The sequence below is a fragment of the Pelobates fuscus genome, chromosome 2, assembly GCF_036172605.1.
Source record: "Pelobates fuscus isolate aPelFus1 chromosome 2, aPelFus1.pri, whole genome shotgun sequence".
In the NCBI taxonomy this organism is placed as follows: domain Eukaryota; kingdom Metazoa; phylum Chordata; class Amphibia; order Anura; family Pelobatidae; genus Pelobates; species Pelobates fuscus.
The window spans coordinates 449,760,081-449,775,260 of NC_086318.1; the positions used below are offsets into that span (position 1 = coordinate 449,760,081).

Below are 15,180 nucleotides of genomic sequence, written 5' to 3' on the forward strand. Positions count from 1 at the left end.
AGTTAGCATGTAGTGGTCTCGGTTTTACATGTAGAGTGTAGTTAGCATGTAGTGGTCTCGGATTTACATGTAGAGTGTAGTTAGCATGTAGTGGTCTCGGATTTACATGTAGAGTGTAATTAGCATGTAGTGGTCTCGGATGTACATGTAGAGTGTAGTTAGCATGTAGTGGTCTCGGATTTACATGTAGAGTGTAGTAGCCATGTAGTGGTCTCGGATGTACATGTAGAGTGTAGTTAGCATGTAGTGGTCTCGGATGTGCATGTAGAGTGTAGCTAGCATGTAGTGGTCTCGGATGTACATGTAGAGTGTAGTTAGCATGTAGTGGTCTCGGTTTTACATGTAGAGTGTAGTTAGCATGTAGTGGTCTCGGATTTACATGTAGAGTGTAGTTAGCATGTAGTGGTCTCGGATGTACATGTAGAGTGTAGTTAGCATGTAGTGGTCTCGGATGTGCATGTAGAGTGTAGTTAGCATGTAGTGGTCTCGGATGTGCATGTAGAGTGTAGCTAGCATGTAGTGGTCTCGGATGTACATGTAGAGTGTAGTTAGCATGTAGTGGTCTCGCTTTTACATGTAGAGTGTAGTTAGCATGTAGTGGTCTCGGATTTACATGTAGTGTGTATTGTGAGCAGTTCCCACCTGTTATACACATCTTTGCTCAATCCCAGGGATGACACCTTCACAAGTCTCTGTGCGCTAACTAAGCAGTTCCGAGCAGCCAAATCCTTGTGTACAAAACGTGCATTAGACAAGTGCTCCATCCCAAGGGCCACCTGGGAGCACAGGGAAATCTGTAGACAAATAGAAGGCTACATAAAACACTGTTGGGGGGATTTGGTCACATGCTGGTTTACATGGTGGGATACAGGGGAGGGTACAGGGGAGGGTAGTAAAAACAAACAAAAAAAACTAGCAAGCTATGCTGAAATATCCAAATTCAGCCACATATGTGGTTTCTTCACTAGAGGGTAATGTGGCAGAGGGTCACACAGAGGGGCTTCTCACCTTCTGCTTTGAACTCAAAGGTTGAGTCTTCAGTTTTTCATCTTTGCTTTTGGAGATTCGCAAGAACTGTTTCAGATCTCCCTAGTGTATAAAAAACAAATTACAGTGTCACTTCAACTGGGCAGAACAAAGCACTCAGAGCTTCACTTGGTCATCACGAAAGAAATGTATCTCACCAAGTCCACGTATTCCAAGATCATGTAGTGTGGCTCTGTCTCACGACACTGGCCGAGTAGACGCACAACATTGGCATGGCTGAGCTTTGAGAACATGTCCAGCTCCCGTCTGAAGTCCATCTGAAGCTGTTCATCACGAGTCTGAAGTGATTTCACCAGGACTATGGTTTCACTCGCAGCAGAATCTACAGCTTGGGCTTTAGCAAGAAACACCTCACCGAACTCACCGCGACCTGTGGACGGGCCCAAAGAAAATGAGGTGGACACCCCGCGTCTGCTCCCCACTAAAGACAAGAACTGTGATTTCTGTCATTATTAAATAATTTGTGTTATAATGAAAGGGGCCTCAAAAAGATTTCAATGCATTATATAACGTTAAGAAAAATAATCATACACACATTGTTTTATTCTTTATTTGGAAATTTTAGTCTTTGACCAAGTACACAGAAACAAAGTGCTCCATCTATTAGCCAAGGCTTGCCCTTTGTGGGCAATACAGCTGACCCTGCCCGTAGACACTAAAGTTGAGAAATATTGGAGGTACTTCAAATGAGAAAGCATGTCAGATATAAAAGCTATGATCTAAAATAGCACCTTTTTGGGGGGATATATGAAGGAAAGTGGGTGTGTGTTAAAAAGTGGTCTGAAATGTTACTGTGCGCAGAACAGAAAGGTTAAAGGATGAAGATTAGCAGAGGAGCAGGGTGGGAGGATGGAGATGTTTTATTTCATTAGCGAAAGCTTTTTGAAAAGAGGGAGGAGAGTGAATCCCGCCATCCGCATCCCATTCCCAGGGGGATTAAATATATTCCTACGTTGCTTTAAATCTCTAAGGATTGTAGTGAAATGTGTCACTCCTGGCACAAACATTCAAGCAGATCTGGCTTTGTTTAATGGTGTGTGACCATCCAGCTTCCTCTAGATCACATTCCAGAGGTTTTCAGAGGGCGAGAAGGTCTGGAGAGTGGGCTGGCCATTACAGGGTTTCATACCTCCCAATATTTCAAGCAAAGAGGGACATTTAAATTTTTTTGGGTGTATCCAGGGAAGGGTCTGTGTAAGACATTTTAGGTGACTTACTAATAATTTATATAAATAAAAGAACGATGTATCTTATTTACACAGACGGCTTTCTAAAGAGTTATTGGAGTTTAAAGAAGCAGTTTTGGTGCATAGATCATGTTTGACCAATTAAGTTTGAGGTACTACTAGCACTGGTTTTGCCTATTGCAGAAGGATCGTGGTTTTTAATAAATTTCTCACGAAATAAGATTTGGTTCAGGTGATCATCGAATCAGTAAGTCATTAAGTAGAACAAGGCGTATTTGTGTTGGAATCCAACAGACAATGGAATGGCTGCTATACAGATAGAGATGTTGATTTATGAAAATCTTGGATTGGTTTCTAGAGCTAAATATATTTTGTATTCCAACCCCCCGTCCCCCTCCCCCGACCCTTTACAATTCTGATGCACACAGATCTTTCCATCGGACCTCTGTACATGTCCCTTTAACACCCACAACGCGTGGCGGCTCCCTGAGGTCCTGCACTAAGTTGCCTTGTGGCAATCGGTTACGTGGAATCTGTTTAGCTACTCCGATATTAAAAACAAGCATGATGTTAAAAAATACATAAAAATAAAACAATCATTAACAGTGTTATTCACTCAAGTGAATTCAATGTGAATTTCAAATTTAAGGCCAAAGTAGCTGACCTGACAGCGTAGGTAATTTTGACCTTACATTTTAATTCACCTTGATTTCTCACTTTGGTGACTATCCCTGCAAGTTGGTAATTGCCGAGGTCTTGCACCAGGGTCAGGGGTGGACTACATACTCTGTCTGTCCCTGGAGCACCCAATGTATCTAACCATGTGCCCAACATATACCATGGTTTTGTCATACCTAGCGTGGTGATTGGATGCAGGTTTGCCCGGGGAAAATTCAGTTTGTCTCCAGAACTCAGTCGTTTATTTCCCAGAGTGATTAGTGGGACATCTTCATGGATCTCAGCCGTATTCTGCCCATTTTGAAGCATCATGCCCCCTAGTAAAGGAGAAGCTGTTAGAAAACCTGGCTCAACTGAATCCATGCCCGAGAGATGAAATCTCCAATAACCATCAAGCCCATGTCCCCTCACCATTAAGGCACTCCATTTCTGGCTCTTCGCCCTCAGGTTTGTCCTGTCTCTTGGCCTTTCTGCGTTTCTTGCAGTAGAACATGAGTCCAAGCACAATGATTATGTAGGCCACAGCGGCTCCCACCGAGAGCCCAATGGTCTGGATCATCTTGTATGGAGTATGTGAGTTCTGTTCACTCTTGTCATCTGAAGGCTTGTCTGAGGAGGAAGATGTCAACATTAAGAAAGACAGGTATTGACTTTAATAACACACTCTGTTAACACTTTCCCCTTCTGGTCTTCTCAGCAAACCCACTTACTCCCTTCACTTCCCCCATTCACCTTCCTTCTCCCCAATCTCATCAACTTCCCTTTTGATAAATCCCCAATTGAAATCTCCCCCCTCCTCACTTCCCCAATCCCTCTTTTATCACCCCTCAGCCCCCCTTCACTACCCCAGCACCTCCACCCCCTATCCCCTCATTTACCTCTCCAGTCCCTTTTTCACCTCCACATCCCCCTTCACTCCTCTCCCTCCCTCCCAGAACCCCCCTTCACCATCCCCCCTTCCCAGACCCTCCTTCACCATCCCCCTCCCCAGACCCTCCTTCACCATCCCCCTCCCCAGACCCTCCTTCACCATCCCCCTCCCCAGACCCTCCTTCACCATCCCCCTCCCCAGACCCTCCTTCACCATCCCCCTCCCCAGACCCTCCTTCACCATCCCCCTCCCCAGACCCTCCTTCACCATCCCCCTCCCCAGACCCTCCTTCACCATCCCCCTCCCCAGACCATCCCCCTCCCCAGACCCTCCTTCACCATCCCCCTCCCCAGACCCTCCTTCACCATCCCCCTCCCCAGACCCTCCTTCACCATCCCCCTCCCCAGACCCTCCTTCACCATCCCCCTCCTTCACCATCCCCCTCCCCAGACCCTCCTTCACCATCCCCCTCCCCAGACCCTCCTTCACCATCCCCCTCCCCAGACCCTCCTTCACCATCCCCCTCCCCAGACCCTCCTTCACCATCCCCCTCCCCAGACCCTCCTTCACCATCCCCCTCCCCAGACCCTCCTTCACCATCCCCCTCCCCAGACCCTCCCCCTCCCCAGACCCTCCTTCACCATCCCCCTCCCCAGACCCTCCTTCACCATCCCCCTCCTTCACCATCCCCCTCCCCAGACCCTCCTTCACCATCCCCCTCCCCAGACCCTCCTTCACCATCCCCCTCCCCAGACCCTCCTTCACCATCCCCCTCCCCAGACCCTCCTTCACCATCCCCCTCCCCAGACCCTCCTTCACCATCCCCCTCCCCAGACCCTCCTTCACCATCCCCCTCCCCAGACCCTCCTTCACCATCCCCCTCCCCAGACCCTCCTTCACCATCCCCCTCCCCAGACCCTCCTTCACCATCCCCGTCCCCAGACCCTCCTTCACCATCCCCGTCCCCAGACCCTCCTTCACCATCCCCCTCCCCAGACCCTCCTTCACCATCCCCCTCCCCAGACCCTCCTTCACCATCCCCCTCCCCAGACCCTCCTTCACCATCCCCCTCCCCAGACCCTCCTTCACCATCCCCCTCCCCAGACCCTCCTTCACCATCCCCCTCCCCAGACCCTCCTTCACCATCCCCCTCCCCAGACCCTCCTTCACCATCCCCCTCCCCAGACCCTCCTTCACCATCCCCCTCCCCAGACCCTCCTTCACCATCCCCCTCCCCAGACCCTCCTTCACCATCCCCCTCCCCAGACCCTCCTTCACTATCCCCCTCCCCGACCCTCCTTCACCATCCCCCTCCCCAGACCCTCCTTCACCATCCCCCTCCCCAGACCCTCCTTCACCAACCCCCTCCCCAGACCCTCCTTCACCATCCTCCAATCACACACACCCTTACCCACAACATAGAGGAAGGAATCTCTGTGCTTAATATTGCAAACATTCCCAGCAATGCAGGTGTATTTCCCAGAATCCTCACTGGTGACGTGGAAGATAATGAGAGATCCATTCGGCATAATCTGAACCCTGAAATAAAAAATATCCTAATCATTCAGTGAATAACTGGTACCCCATCTTACCATCCCTTTAAAGGAACACTATAGGGTCAGGAACACAAACCTGTATCCCTGACCCTATAGTTAAAACCACAATCTAGCCCCCCTTACACCGCTAAATATTGTAAAAATCTTACTTCTACTCAAGTCTGCTGCTGCTGGCTCTGCCCCTGATCTGCCTGCTTGGCTGACATCATCAGGAGTGATTCTCTGAGCCAATCATAATGCTTTCCCATAGGATTGGCTGAGATGGAAACTAGGAGGTTTGTTGGGTGGAGGGTATGGAGAGACAGAAGCCAGGAGGAATGTTGGGTGGAGAGTATGGAGTGATGGAAGCTAGGAGGTTTGTTGGATGGAGAGTATGGAGAGATAGAAGCCAGGAGGGAGAAAGAAGAAAGACTAGTAGTCTACAAGAGTTGGTGCGTAATGAAACCATGTGCCAGGCTTCTTGATAGGAAGTGAAAATTTGCTACGGAAGCCAGTGATTTAAGCACTCTTACCGTGAGTGGGACTTGCTATTCTCCAGCATCCCTTCCTTGCTTCTCCATTGTATTTGTGGTGTGGGGTCTCCACGGGCTTGGCAGTGCAGAATGGCAGTGTGCCCCTGGTACACAGTGGTGTTCTCTGGTACAATCTTGAAAGTGACGTAAACTAGAATATTAGGAAATGAACATTGATTAATTTTCCTTTAATGGTCTGAAGAGAAAGTGTTTATAGGGGATTTCTGGGCATTAGATGGACTCACCTGCCACCATGAGGGTCACAGCAGCCTGGATCTCCCCCTGCTGGCTGTTGGATGCAATGCAGGTGTAGTTCCCAGCATCGGTCCAACTCACACGATGGAAATGTAGGAGGCCAGCATCTGAGTCCACGTGGGGCGGCAGACTGCTGCCATCTGTTGTAAATCACATTAAAGAGCTGAACTCCTCAGTAAAACGCCTTCCCTTCCAGCGTTTGTTTTGAAGTGTAAAGTAATACAAAAAGCCCATAAAGCTCCATTTACATTCCCCATTGCTGCAGTCTCATTTTGTATGGGGCTGTACTTTTATAGAGTTGTGTAAATACGCCACATCTCGCATACAGCGGAGCTTATAAAACTTTTTATTTTCACTTTTATTTTACTTCGGTTTAGGCTCTGTTAGATTAGATTTGTAATAAACCAGCTTCATATCACAGTAGACCCTTCACCACACAGACAAGAATGAACCTACCTCCCCCTACACCACACCAGCAAGAATTAACCTACCTCCTCCCTGCCACCACACCAGCAAGAATGAACCTACCTCCTCCCTGCCACCACACCAGCAAGAATGAACCTACCATTCCCCTGCCACCACACCAGCAAGAATGAACCTACCATTCCCCTGCCACCACACCAGCATGAATGAACCTACCTCCCCCCTGACACCACAACGGCAAGAATTAACCTACCTCTAATTTGGTTATTGAGGTAACTTAACCTGAACCTCTCTGCATCCCATCCTTCCTTTCTCAAGCTGCCCTAAGCAGATAGGAAGACAAGCCAAGGAGTACTCACCTGCTTTAACCCAACGTATGGCGGGTTTCTCCCGGCCTGTGGCTGAACACTGCACTGTAATCTCTTGGTCGAGTTCCATGCACTTAGAATGCGGTGGAGGTGTGAACTTTAGATTCTCTGATTGAAAGAGAGCACTCAATCAGGATAGGGAGACCAAAGTCAGAACAACAGAGATGGGGGTACGGGACAAGGATTACAGGAGTAGAATAGTAATCCGGATTTAGGATTCTAGCAATTAGTAGTAAATAGCACTTCATGCAATGATAGAGGCTACCAAGTGGGGTGTGCACCAGTCACCGTGTGTGAGAGTGCATGCAGTAACCAGGTATAGGGGTACTAAAGTGGGAGTGTGTGTGTGTGTATATAATATTTTTTAGACTAGGTAGTGAGGTGTGTAGTAATCAGGTATTGGAGTGCTAGTGTCACTGTGTGTGTGTAGTAATCAGGTATTGGGGTGCTAGCGTCATTGTCTGTGTGTAGTAAGCAGGTATTGGGGTGCTAGCGTCACTGTGTGTGTGTAGTAAGCAGGTATTGGGGTGCTAGCGTCACTGTGTGTGTGTAGTAAGCAGGTATTGGGGTGCTAGCGTCACTGTGTGTGTGTAGTAAGCAGGTATTGGGGTGCTAGCGTCACTGTGTGTGTGTAGTAAGCAGGTATTGGGGTGCTAGCGTCACTGTGTGTGTGTAGTAAGCAGGTATTGGGGTGCTAGTGTCACTGTGTGTGTGTAGCAAGCGGGTATTGGGGTGCTAGTGTCACTGTGTGTGTAGTAAGCAGGTATTGGGGTGCTAGCGTCTGTGTGTAGTAAGCAGGTAATGGGGTGCTAGCGTCACTGTGTGTGTGTAGTAAGCAGGTATTGGGGTGCTAGTGTCACTGTGTGTAGTAAGCAGGTATTGGGGTGCTAGCGTCACTGTGTGTAGTAAGCAGGTATTGGGGTGCTAGCGTCACTGTGTGTAGTAAGCAGGTATTGGGGTGCTGGTGTCACTGTGTGTGTGTGTCGTAAGCAGGTATTGGGGTGCTAGTGTCAGTGTGTGTAGTAAGCAGGTATTGGGGTGCTGTGTCACTGTGTGTGTGTAGTAAGCAGGTATTGGGGTGCTAGCGTCTGTGTGTAGTAAGCAGGTAATGGGGTGCTAGCGTCACTGTGTGTGTGTAGTAAGCAGGTATTGGGGTGCTGGTGTCACTGTGTGTGTGTAGTAAGCAGGTATTGGGGTGCTAGTGTCACTGTGTAGTAAGCAGGTATTGGGGTGCTAGCGTCACTGTGTGTAGTAAGCAGGTATTGGGGTGCTAGCGTCACTGTGTGTAGTAAGCAGGTATTGGGGTGCTGGTGTCACTGTGTGTGTGTGTGTGTGTAGTAAGCAGGTATTGGGGTGCTGGTGTCACTGTGTGTGTGTGTGTGTGTGTCGTAAGCAGGTATTGGGGTGCTAGTGTCAGTGTGTGTAGTAAGCAGGTATTGGGGTGCTGTGTCACTGTGTGTGTGTAGTAAGCAGGTATTGGGGTGCTAGTGTCACTGTGTGTGTGTAGTAAGCAGGTATTGGGGTGCTGGTGTCACAGTGTGTGTGTCGTAAGCAGGGATTGGGGTGCTGGTGTCACTGTGTGTGTGTCGTAAGCAGGTATTGGGGTGCTAGTGTCACTGTGTGTGTGTAGCAAGCGGGTATTGGGGTGCTAGTGTCACTGTGTGTGTAGTAAGCAGGTATTGGGGTGCTGGTGTCACTGTGTGTGTGTGTAGTAAGCAGGGATTGGGGTGCTGGTGTCACTGTGTGTGTGTAGTAAGCAGGTATTGGGGTGCTGGTGTCACTGTGTGTGTGTGTAGTAAGCAGGTATTGGGGTGCTGGTGTCACTGTGTGTGTGTGTAGTAAGCAGGGATTGGGGTGCTGGTGTCACTGTGTGTGTGTGTAGTAAGCAGGTATTGGGGTGCTGGTGTCACTGTGTGTGTGTGTAGTAAGCAGGTATTGGGGTGCTGGTGTCACTGTGTGTGTGTGTGTAGTAAGCAGGTATTGGGGTGCTGGTGTCACTGTGTGTGTGTCGTAAGCAGGTATTGGGGTGCTAGTGTCACTGTGTGTGTGTGTGTAGTAAGCAGGTATTGGGGTGCTGGTGTCACTGTGTGTGTGTGTAGTAAGCAGGTATTGGGGTGCTGGTGTCACTGTGTGTGTGTGTGTAGTAAGCAGGTATTGGGGTGCTGGTGTCACTGTGTGTGTGTGTAGTAAGCAGGTATTGGGGTGCTGGTGTCACTGTGTGTGTGTAGTAAGCAGGTATTGGGGTGCTAGTGTCACTGTGTGTGTGTGTAGTAAGCAGGTATTGGGGTGCTGGTGTCACTGTGTGTGTGTGTAGTAAGCAGGTATTGGGGTGCTGGTGTCACTGTGTGTGTGTGTAGTAAGCAGGTATTGGGGTGCTGGTGTCACTGTGTGTGTGTGTAGTAAGCAGGTATTGGGGTGCTGGTGTCACTGTGTGTGTGTAGTAAGCAGGTATTGGGGTGCTGGTGTCACTGTGTGTGTGTGTAGTAAGCAGGTATTGGGGTGCTGGTGTCACTGTGTGTGTGTGTGTAGTAAGCAGGTATTGGGGTGCTGGTGTCACTGTGTGTTTGTCGTAAGCAGGTATTGGTCAGGAATTTCAAATTTAAGGTAAAATACAAGAACTGGAAAACATTCTTCCCGTCAGTTCTGCTTTCAGGTTGACTATGGCCTTAAATTTTAAATTCACTGTGACGTCCCAAAATTCTCACTTTAGCAAATAACCCGGATTCGTTTGTGTGGAGTTGTTTCAGTTATTTGTGTTTGTTCTTCTTTGGTTTGCGTATCTACTACCCTTTCTATATCATTGTTCGTCCCACGGCAGTCATGCTCACCCTGTACGTGTACTCTAGCCTGCGCCTCTATGCTGCCAGCGAGTGTCGTGCTCACACACTTATACACTGTACCATCATACACCTCCACATTAAGGATCTTCAGAGTTCCGTTTGGGAACATTTCAAACCTGTAATCCTGGGACACAGAAAAACAAAAGCAATAGCACATAGATCCCCTGTCCTAAATTACAGAAGGGGCCAAGCTGTACATAGAGACCGAACGATAAACAGACAGAGACCGAACGATAAACAGACAGAGACCGAACGATCGACAGACAGAGACCGAACGATCGACAGACAGAGACCGAACGATCGACAGACAGAGACCGAACGATCGACATAAACAACTGACAGTGTACCAGCAAAAGATATAAAGAAACAGACCGGGCTAATTTATTTACGAGGGTATCGCCTATTTACTCACCTGCAGGGGTGTGGCGTGAGTAGCAGAGGTAGATATTCCGTGAGAACGGATGATCTTAGACATGGAAATGCCATTGCGATACCAGTTCACGGTGGGTTCTAGGGAGGCTTTACTGAGACAGTGAAGAATGCCAGATTTGCCTTCCTCCATATTAGTGTCCTGAGGCTTCTCTATCCACTCAGGCGGGGCTGTGAAGAAACAGGGGCAAGTAAGATCAGCATATAATGCTGGTGATGAGGAAAGAGAGAAAAAACAAAAACAAATAGCCCTGGATTTGGAGGGAAACATCAGTCAGCAGTGACAAGGAGTAAGATGAGCCCTGGAGGTGAAGCAGAGGTAACATTGGTAAAGAGCCTGGATGTCATACTTGCGACTGTGATCTCGAGTTTCTGTTTGCGTTCCCCAGCCCTGTTGGATGCGTGACAGGTGTATGTGCCTGCATCCTCCTTCATGATAGGACTGAATCGAAGCTCTGGTCCGTCCTGGTACACTCTGCCTTCCACAGGAAAACGGAGTCCATCCTTCTCCCACCACACTGCAGGAGGAGGAAGCCCCCTTGGTGGGTCACAAGTGATTCGCTGTAGTGTGTCTGCGATGAGGACTTTAGGTGAAAATGGGCGCATGTCTTCAATTGCTACAAGAATTTATTTAAAGTTCAGAAAAAGAAAAAGGGTATTAGGAGCAGCAGAAAGCACATACAGCAAAACAATCCTTGGGAAATGGATCATGGGGTACAAAAGTCAGTTAGCACAATGTGCCAAGCAGAGGGGCAGTAATAATGCCGGACACATTATGTTCAATATAAAATGATACCAAAAAAATGCAACCTTCTTTCAAAATCAGGTTTATTGTCTAAATGTACAGACTTTCAGCAGTTTGCAATGAACAAAATAAAAGCAACCAAAATAATTCAACACAACAAATGCTTCAAATGGTTTAACCAAATTCAACTGTAAATGCAACTTATAATGACTTCTCCAGTATCAAAATTTTTCAACATCTTTAGTACTTAGTAGAGCCCTCTTTTGCGGTTATGACCTGCTGCAAACGAGATGCATAGCCAGACACCAGCTTCTGGCTGCGCTCCTGAGGAATCTTAGCCCATTGTTCAAGAGCAATGGCCTCCAGTTCAGTAATAGATTTGGGTTTGTGTGCTGCAACCGCCGCCTTCAAATCCCACCAGAGATTTGTGACTGATGACCACTGTAGAATTTTTCAGGACTTCTTCTGTAACCAAGCCTTGGTGGAATTTGAGGTATGCTTGGGATCATTGTCTTGTTGGAAGGTCCAATAACACCCAAGCTTTAGTTTCCTCAAAGACGGCATGATGTTTTCTCCTAGGATTTTCTGATATATCAATGCCTTCCACACGCTGCAGGTTTACAGTGCAGGAGGGGGCAAACCAGCCCTAGAGCAGCACCAAGCCACCATGATGCTTAAAGGGAAACTCCAGTGCCAGGAAAACAATCAGTTTTCCTGGCACTGCAGGTCCCCTCTCCCTCCCACCTCCCAATCCCCGGTTTCTGAAGGGGTGAGAACCCCTTCAGTCACTTACCAGAGGCAGCGACGATGTCCCAACGTCGCTGCTTCTTCCTCCGCCGCCGTTCCTCTTCTGCATTATGTCGGCCGGTGGGAGAGACTGATCCAGCCCACCGGCCGGGGAGACCTAATGCACATGCGCGGCAATGCTGCGCATGAGAGCTCCCCATAGGAAAGCATTGAAAATGCTTTTCAATGCTTTCCAATGGGGAATTGAGCGACGCTGGAGGCCCTCACACAGCGTGAGGACGTCCAGCGACGCTCTAGCACAGGTTCTGTGCTATGATGCAAGAAGTGCCCTCTAGTGGCTGTCTAGCAGACCGCCACTAAAGGTGGAGTTAACCCTGCAAGGTAATTATTACAGTTGCAGGGTTAAGAGTAGTGGGAGTTGGCACCCAGACCACTCCAATGGGCAGAAGTGGTCTGGGTGCCTACAGTGTCCCTTTAACTGTAGGCACAGTGTTCTTTTCAGCGTATACTTCATTCTTCTTCCTCCAGACATACCGCTGATCCATTGGGCCAGAAAGTTCCAGTTTTGTTTCATCGCTCCACAGAACAGAATTCCTAAGTGTCTGTGACTTATTGATATGACTTTGAACATATTGGAGTCGACTTTTCTTGTGCTTTTGTGTCACTAGTGTTGTACATCTTGGAAGTTCTGACATGGAAACTGTCTGCGTTCAGTGCGCGCCTTACTGAGTTCACTCAAACCTTGGTGCCTGTTGCAACCACGTCTTGCTGAAGGTCTTTAGCAGTCACTCGAGAGTTTTTCTCAACCTGCCTTCTCAGAAAACCTGGATGCAGCCATTGATAGATTTATTATTCTGCCACGTCCAGGTAGTGTAACCATTGTTCCTTCAACTTTGAACATGCGAACTATGGTACCAACAGTCTTTCTAGGAACATTCAGTGCCTCTGTTCTCTTTTTGTATCTTTTTCCTGGTTTGTGAAGGGTGGTCATCACGTATGCTTGAGACAACACCTGTTTTGCATTATTGTGCTGTTGTGAGGTGTAATGGCACCCCCAGGCATAAAAGGGGTTAAAAGCCGTTTAGTAGATATTCCCCTTCCAGATATACAGGCAGCTACCAAAGACACCAATCCGCCGAACAGGAAACCATATGAATGCTGTAAACAGCCGAATAGGAAAAAACATATGAATAGGTTTACACTCCTAGCAGTCGAACTGGAACAGCATACAGTAAATCCCCCCAGAACGAGACAAGGCTCCGTTTTGAGGGTCAAGCAGGAACAGACTGAGCTGTGTCTTTAAAGTCCCACCCACGGGGTTTTGTGGAACATCCAATCAAAACATACAACACATACAACAAATGACATCACAATCCCGCCTCTCTATCCTGGAGATAATTGGGAAGTAATCCAATTATCTCCAAGGACAGAGGAAAAACTCCATTAAGCACATGGCAGTAAAAAGACAGTAAAATACACAAGGTTACATTTATTACATAAAATACAGACATGTAACATATCCCCAGATAGCTTAGGTTTGAGCGCACATTACTGAATGGCGCTCAGACCACACACACATACAGTTCAATTGCCATGGAGCCAAAGTCTTTTATTACACAAATAGGCTCCATGCCATAGCTATCTGGGTTAAATGAGTTAATTCAGTAAATCCATGAATGAACCGGCCGTGTGTGAACTGCAGACTGCTGCCATCCAGTGTTCAGTATGCGTAGCCGCGGGCACCCGGTATAGTCAATTAAGCTGCGGTTAACCGCAGCTACAGGGCGGTCAATTGGCGGCGCTCGCCGGCTTCTGGACGGCCAATTAACGCCGCCTGCCAGCTAACCGCGGCTCCTGGGAGGCCAATAGGCGGCTGTTTGTTCGGTAGATAGAATCTACCGAACGCCCGGGCAGAAATACATGAATAGACCTTTCTAGGAAAAAGTATTTAAATGCCGGTCCATAGTCAAAAGGCAGCAGGCAACCAGGCTCCTCCAATGCACAGTGGCGAAATTGGTCTCGTCACATGAGGATTCTATTCAGGGGGTTGAATAATTTTGATACTGGAGAAGTTATTAGTTGCATTTTTTTGTTGAGTTTGGGGAAACCACTTGAAGCATTCGGTGTGTTGAGCGATTTCAATTGCTTTTGTTTGATTTGGTCATTGCAAACAGATCTAAATTTTGACAAGAAACCTGATTTTCAAAGGGAGGTTGAATGATATTGATTACAACTATAAAAGCAATGAACAATTCCCATAGATCTTTATCTGACACTAAACACCCGTTTAACACATTGTATACACGGGCCAATCACAATATGCAATGAGCAGGAACTGGTAAGGTGTGGTTAATCGGGGATTGGTGGCCAATGAAGGAAAGACACCAGCAGGTAAAAAGAAGTAACAAGGTATCCAACAGCTGGAATGCAATAGCATTTGCTAGCGACAGCTATATACCGGCAAAGTTGAGAAGAAGCTCGTAATTCGAAGCTGCTTTCCACAGACTTAAAGGGTTCCTCCAAGAACCATCACTACTTTAACGCGTTAAAGTGGTCATAGTGCTTGGATTCTGTATGTGCAGCCTGTCGGTAAGATGCAGTAGCTTTTCTCAACCCCCGACAGCATCATTAGTGAAAGAGTTCCAGGCCGCTCATGTGAATTGTATCAATAGCTTGCTGACGGGGGGCCCAGCAATTGTCCACACAGGTCGCAATCAGTGGAGCAGAGATGGTGAGGAGGACATGAGAAATTCATTCTTACCAGCCAGACGTAGTTTTGCTTTGAGCTCAGTCTGTTTCCCACGACTTCCTGTCCCGATGCAGCGATACAAGCCTGCACTGCGGGGTTTGACAGAGCTGATGAGTAGGGAACCATTCTGGAAAACAGTGATCCTGTAGAAAAGCAAACAAATCCAATGATCCAACAACACATGTCGTGCAGAGCAGAATATTGTGATGGTGAAGAGCAAAGAGTTAGTAGGAATTGTAGGGAAGTATCACCAAGAGGGTGAAGAAGATAGTATTGCAGTAAAAGAGCAGTGGCTACAGGAGGAAAAATGGTATGAAGATCTGCGCAAAAATAAATGGATGAATACTTGGAAAAACATAATATTCAGGTTAAAATAGCTTATGTATCCAAGAAGAGATCTGACTGCCATTCTGGGATCAAGAAGGGTTTTTTCATAGATTGTTCGAAAATTGGGAGTAATTCAAACTGTTTTTTTTTTTTGCCTTCTTTTGGATCCACAGCAAAAACAGATGTGAGAAAGGCTAATGCCCACAGGTCTTTTCAGTCTATGTAACTACAGACGCAAAGCTAAGGAGCTCATCGTTAAGGAAGTGATACAGTGACAGAATGGGTACGAGCAAGACTAAGGAGCTACAAGCGAAGAAAGTGGTACAGTGAAGGGGTGGGTTCGAGCAAGGCTAAGGAACTACGAGCGGAGGAAGTAATACAGTGACGATGTGGGTTTGCGCAGGGCTATGGAGATACGAGTGAAGAAAGTGGTACAGTGACGGGGT

General features: G+C 47.6%; 1 protein-coding gene across 2 annotated transcripts in view; it reads right to left on the reverse strand.

Moving 5' to 3' along the window:
* The window catches only part of PTK7 (protein tyrosine kinase 7 (inactive)), a 436,928-nt gene that overhangs the window by 380,847 nt on the left and 40,901 nt on the right, over positions 1-15,180 (reverse strand). For both annotated transcript variants that reach the window (XR_010086639.1, XM_063444205.1), the window contains exons 6-18: positions 14,420-14,550; positions 10,517-10,783; positions 10,150-10,337; positions 9,726-9,861; positions 6,889-7,005; positions 6,097-6,246; positions 5,852-6,002; positions 5,195-5,322; positions 3,324-3,521; positions 3,089-3,229; positions 1,185-1,417; positions 1,009-1,089; positions 643-794 (exon numbers count right to left, since the gene is read on the reverse strand). Coding sequence is in view for 1 of the 2 variants with exons in the window: in XM_063444205.1 (XP_063300275.1) it covers positions 643-794; positions 1,009-1,089; positions 1,185-1,417; positions 3,089-3,229; positions 3,324-3,521; positions 5,195-5,322; positions 5,852-6,002; positions 6,097-6,246; positions 6,889-7,005; positions 9,726-9,861; positions 10,150-10,337; positions 10,517-10,783; positions 14,420-14,550 (2,073 nt within the window). In the remaining variant the exon portion in view is untranslated. The remainder of the gene's footprint in view (positions 1-642; positions 795-1,008; positions 1,090-1,184; positions 1,418-3,088; positions 3,230-3,323; positions 3,522-5,194; positions 5,323-5,851; positions 6,003-6,096; positions 6,247-6,888; positions 7,006-9,725; positions 9,862-10,149; positions 10,338-10,516; positions 10,784-14,419; positions 14,551-15,180) is intronic.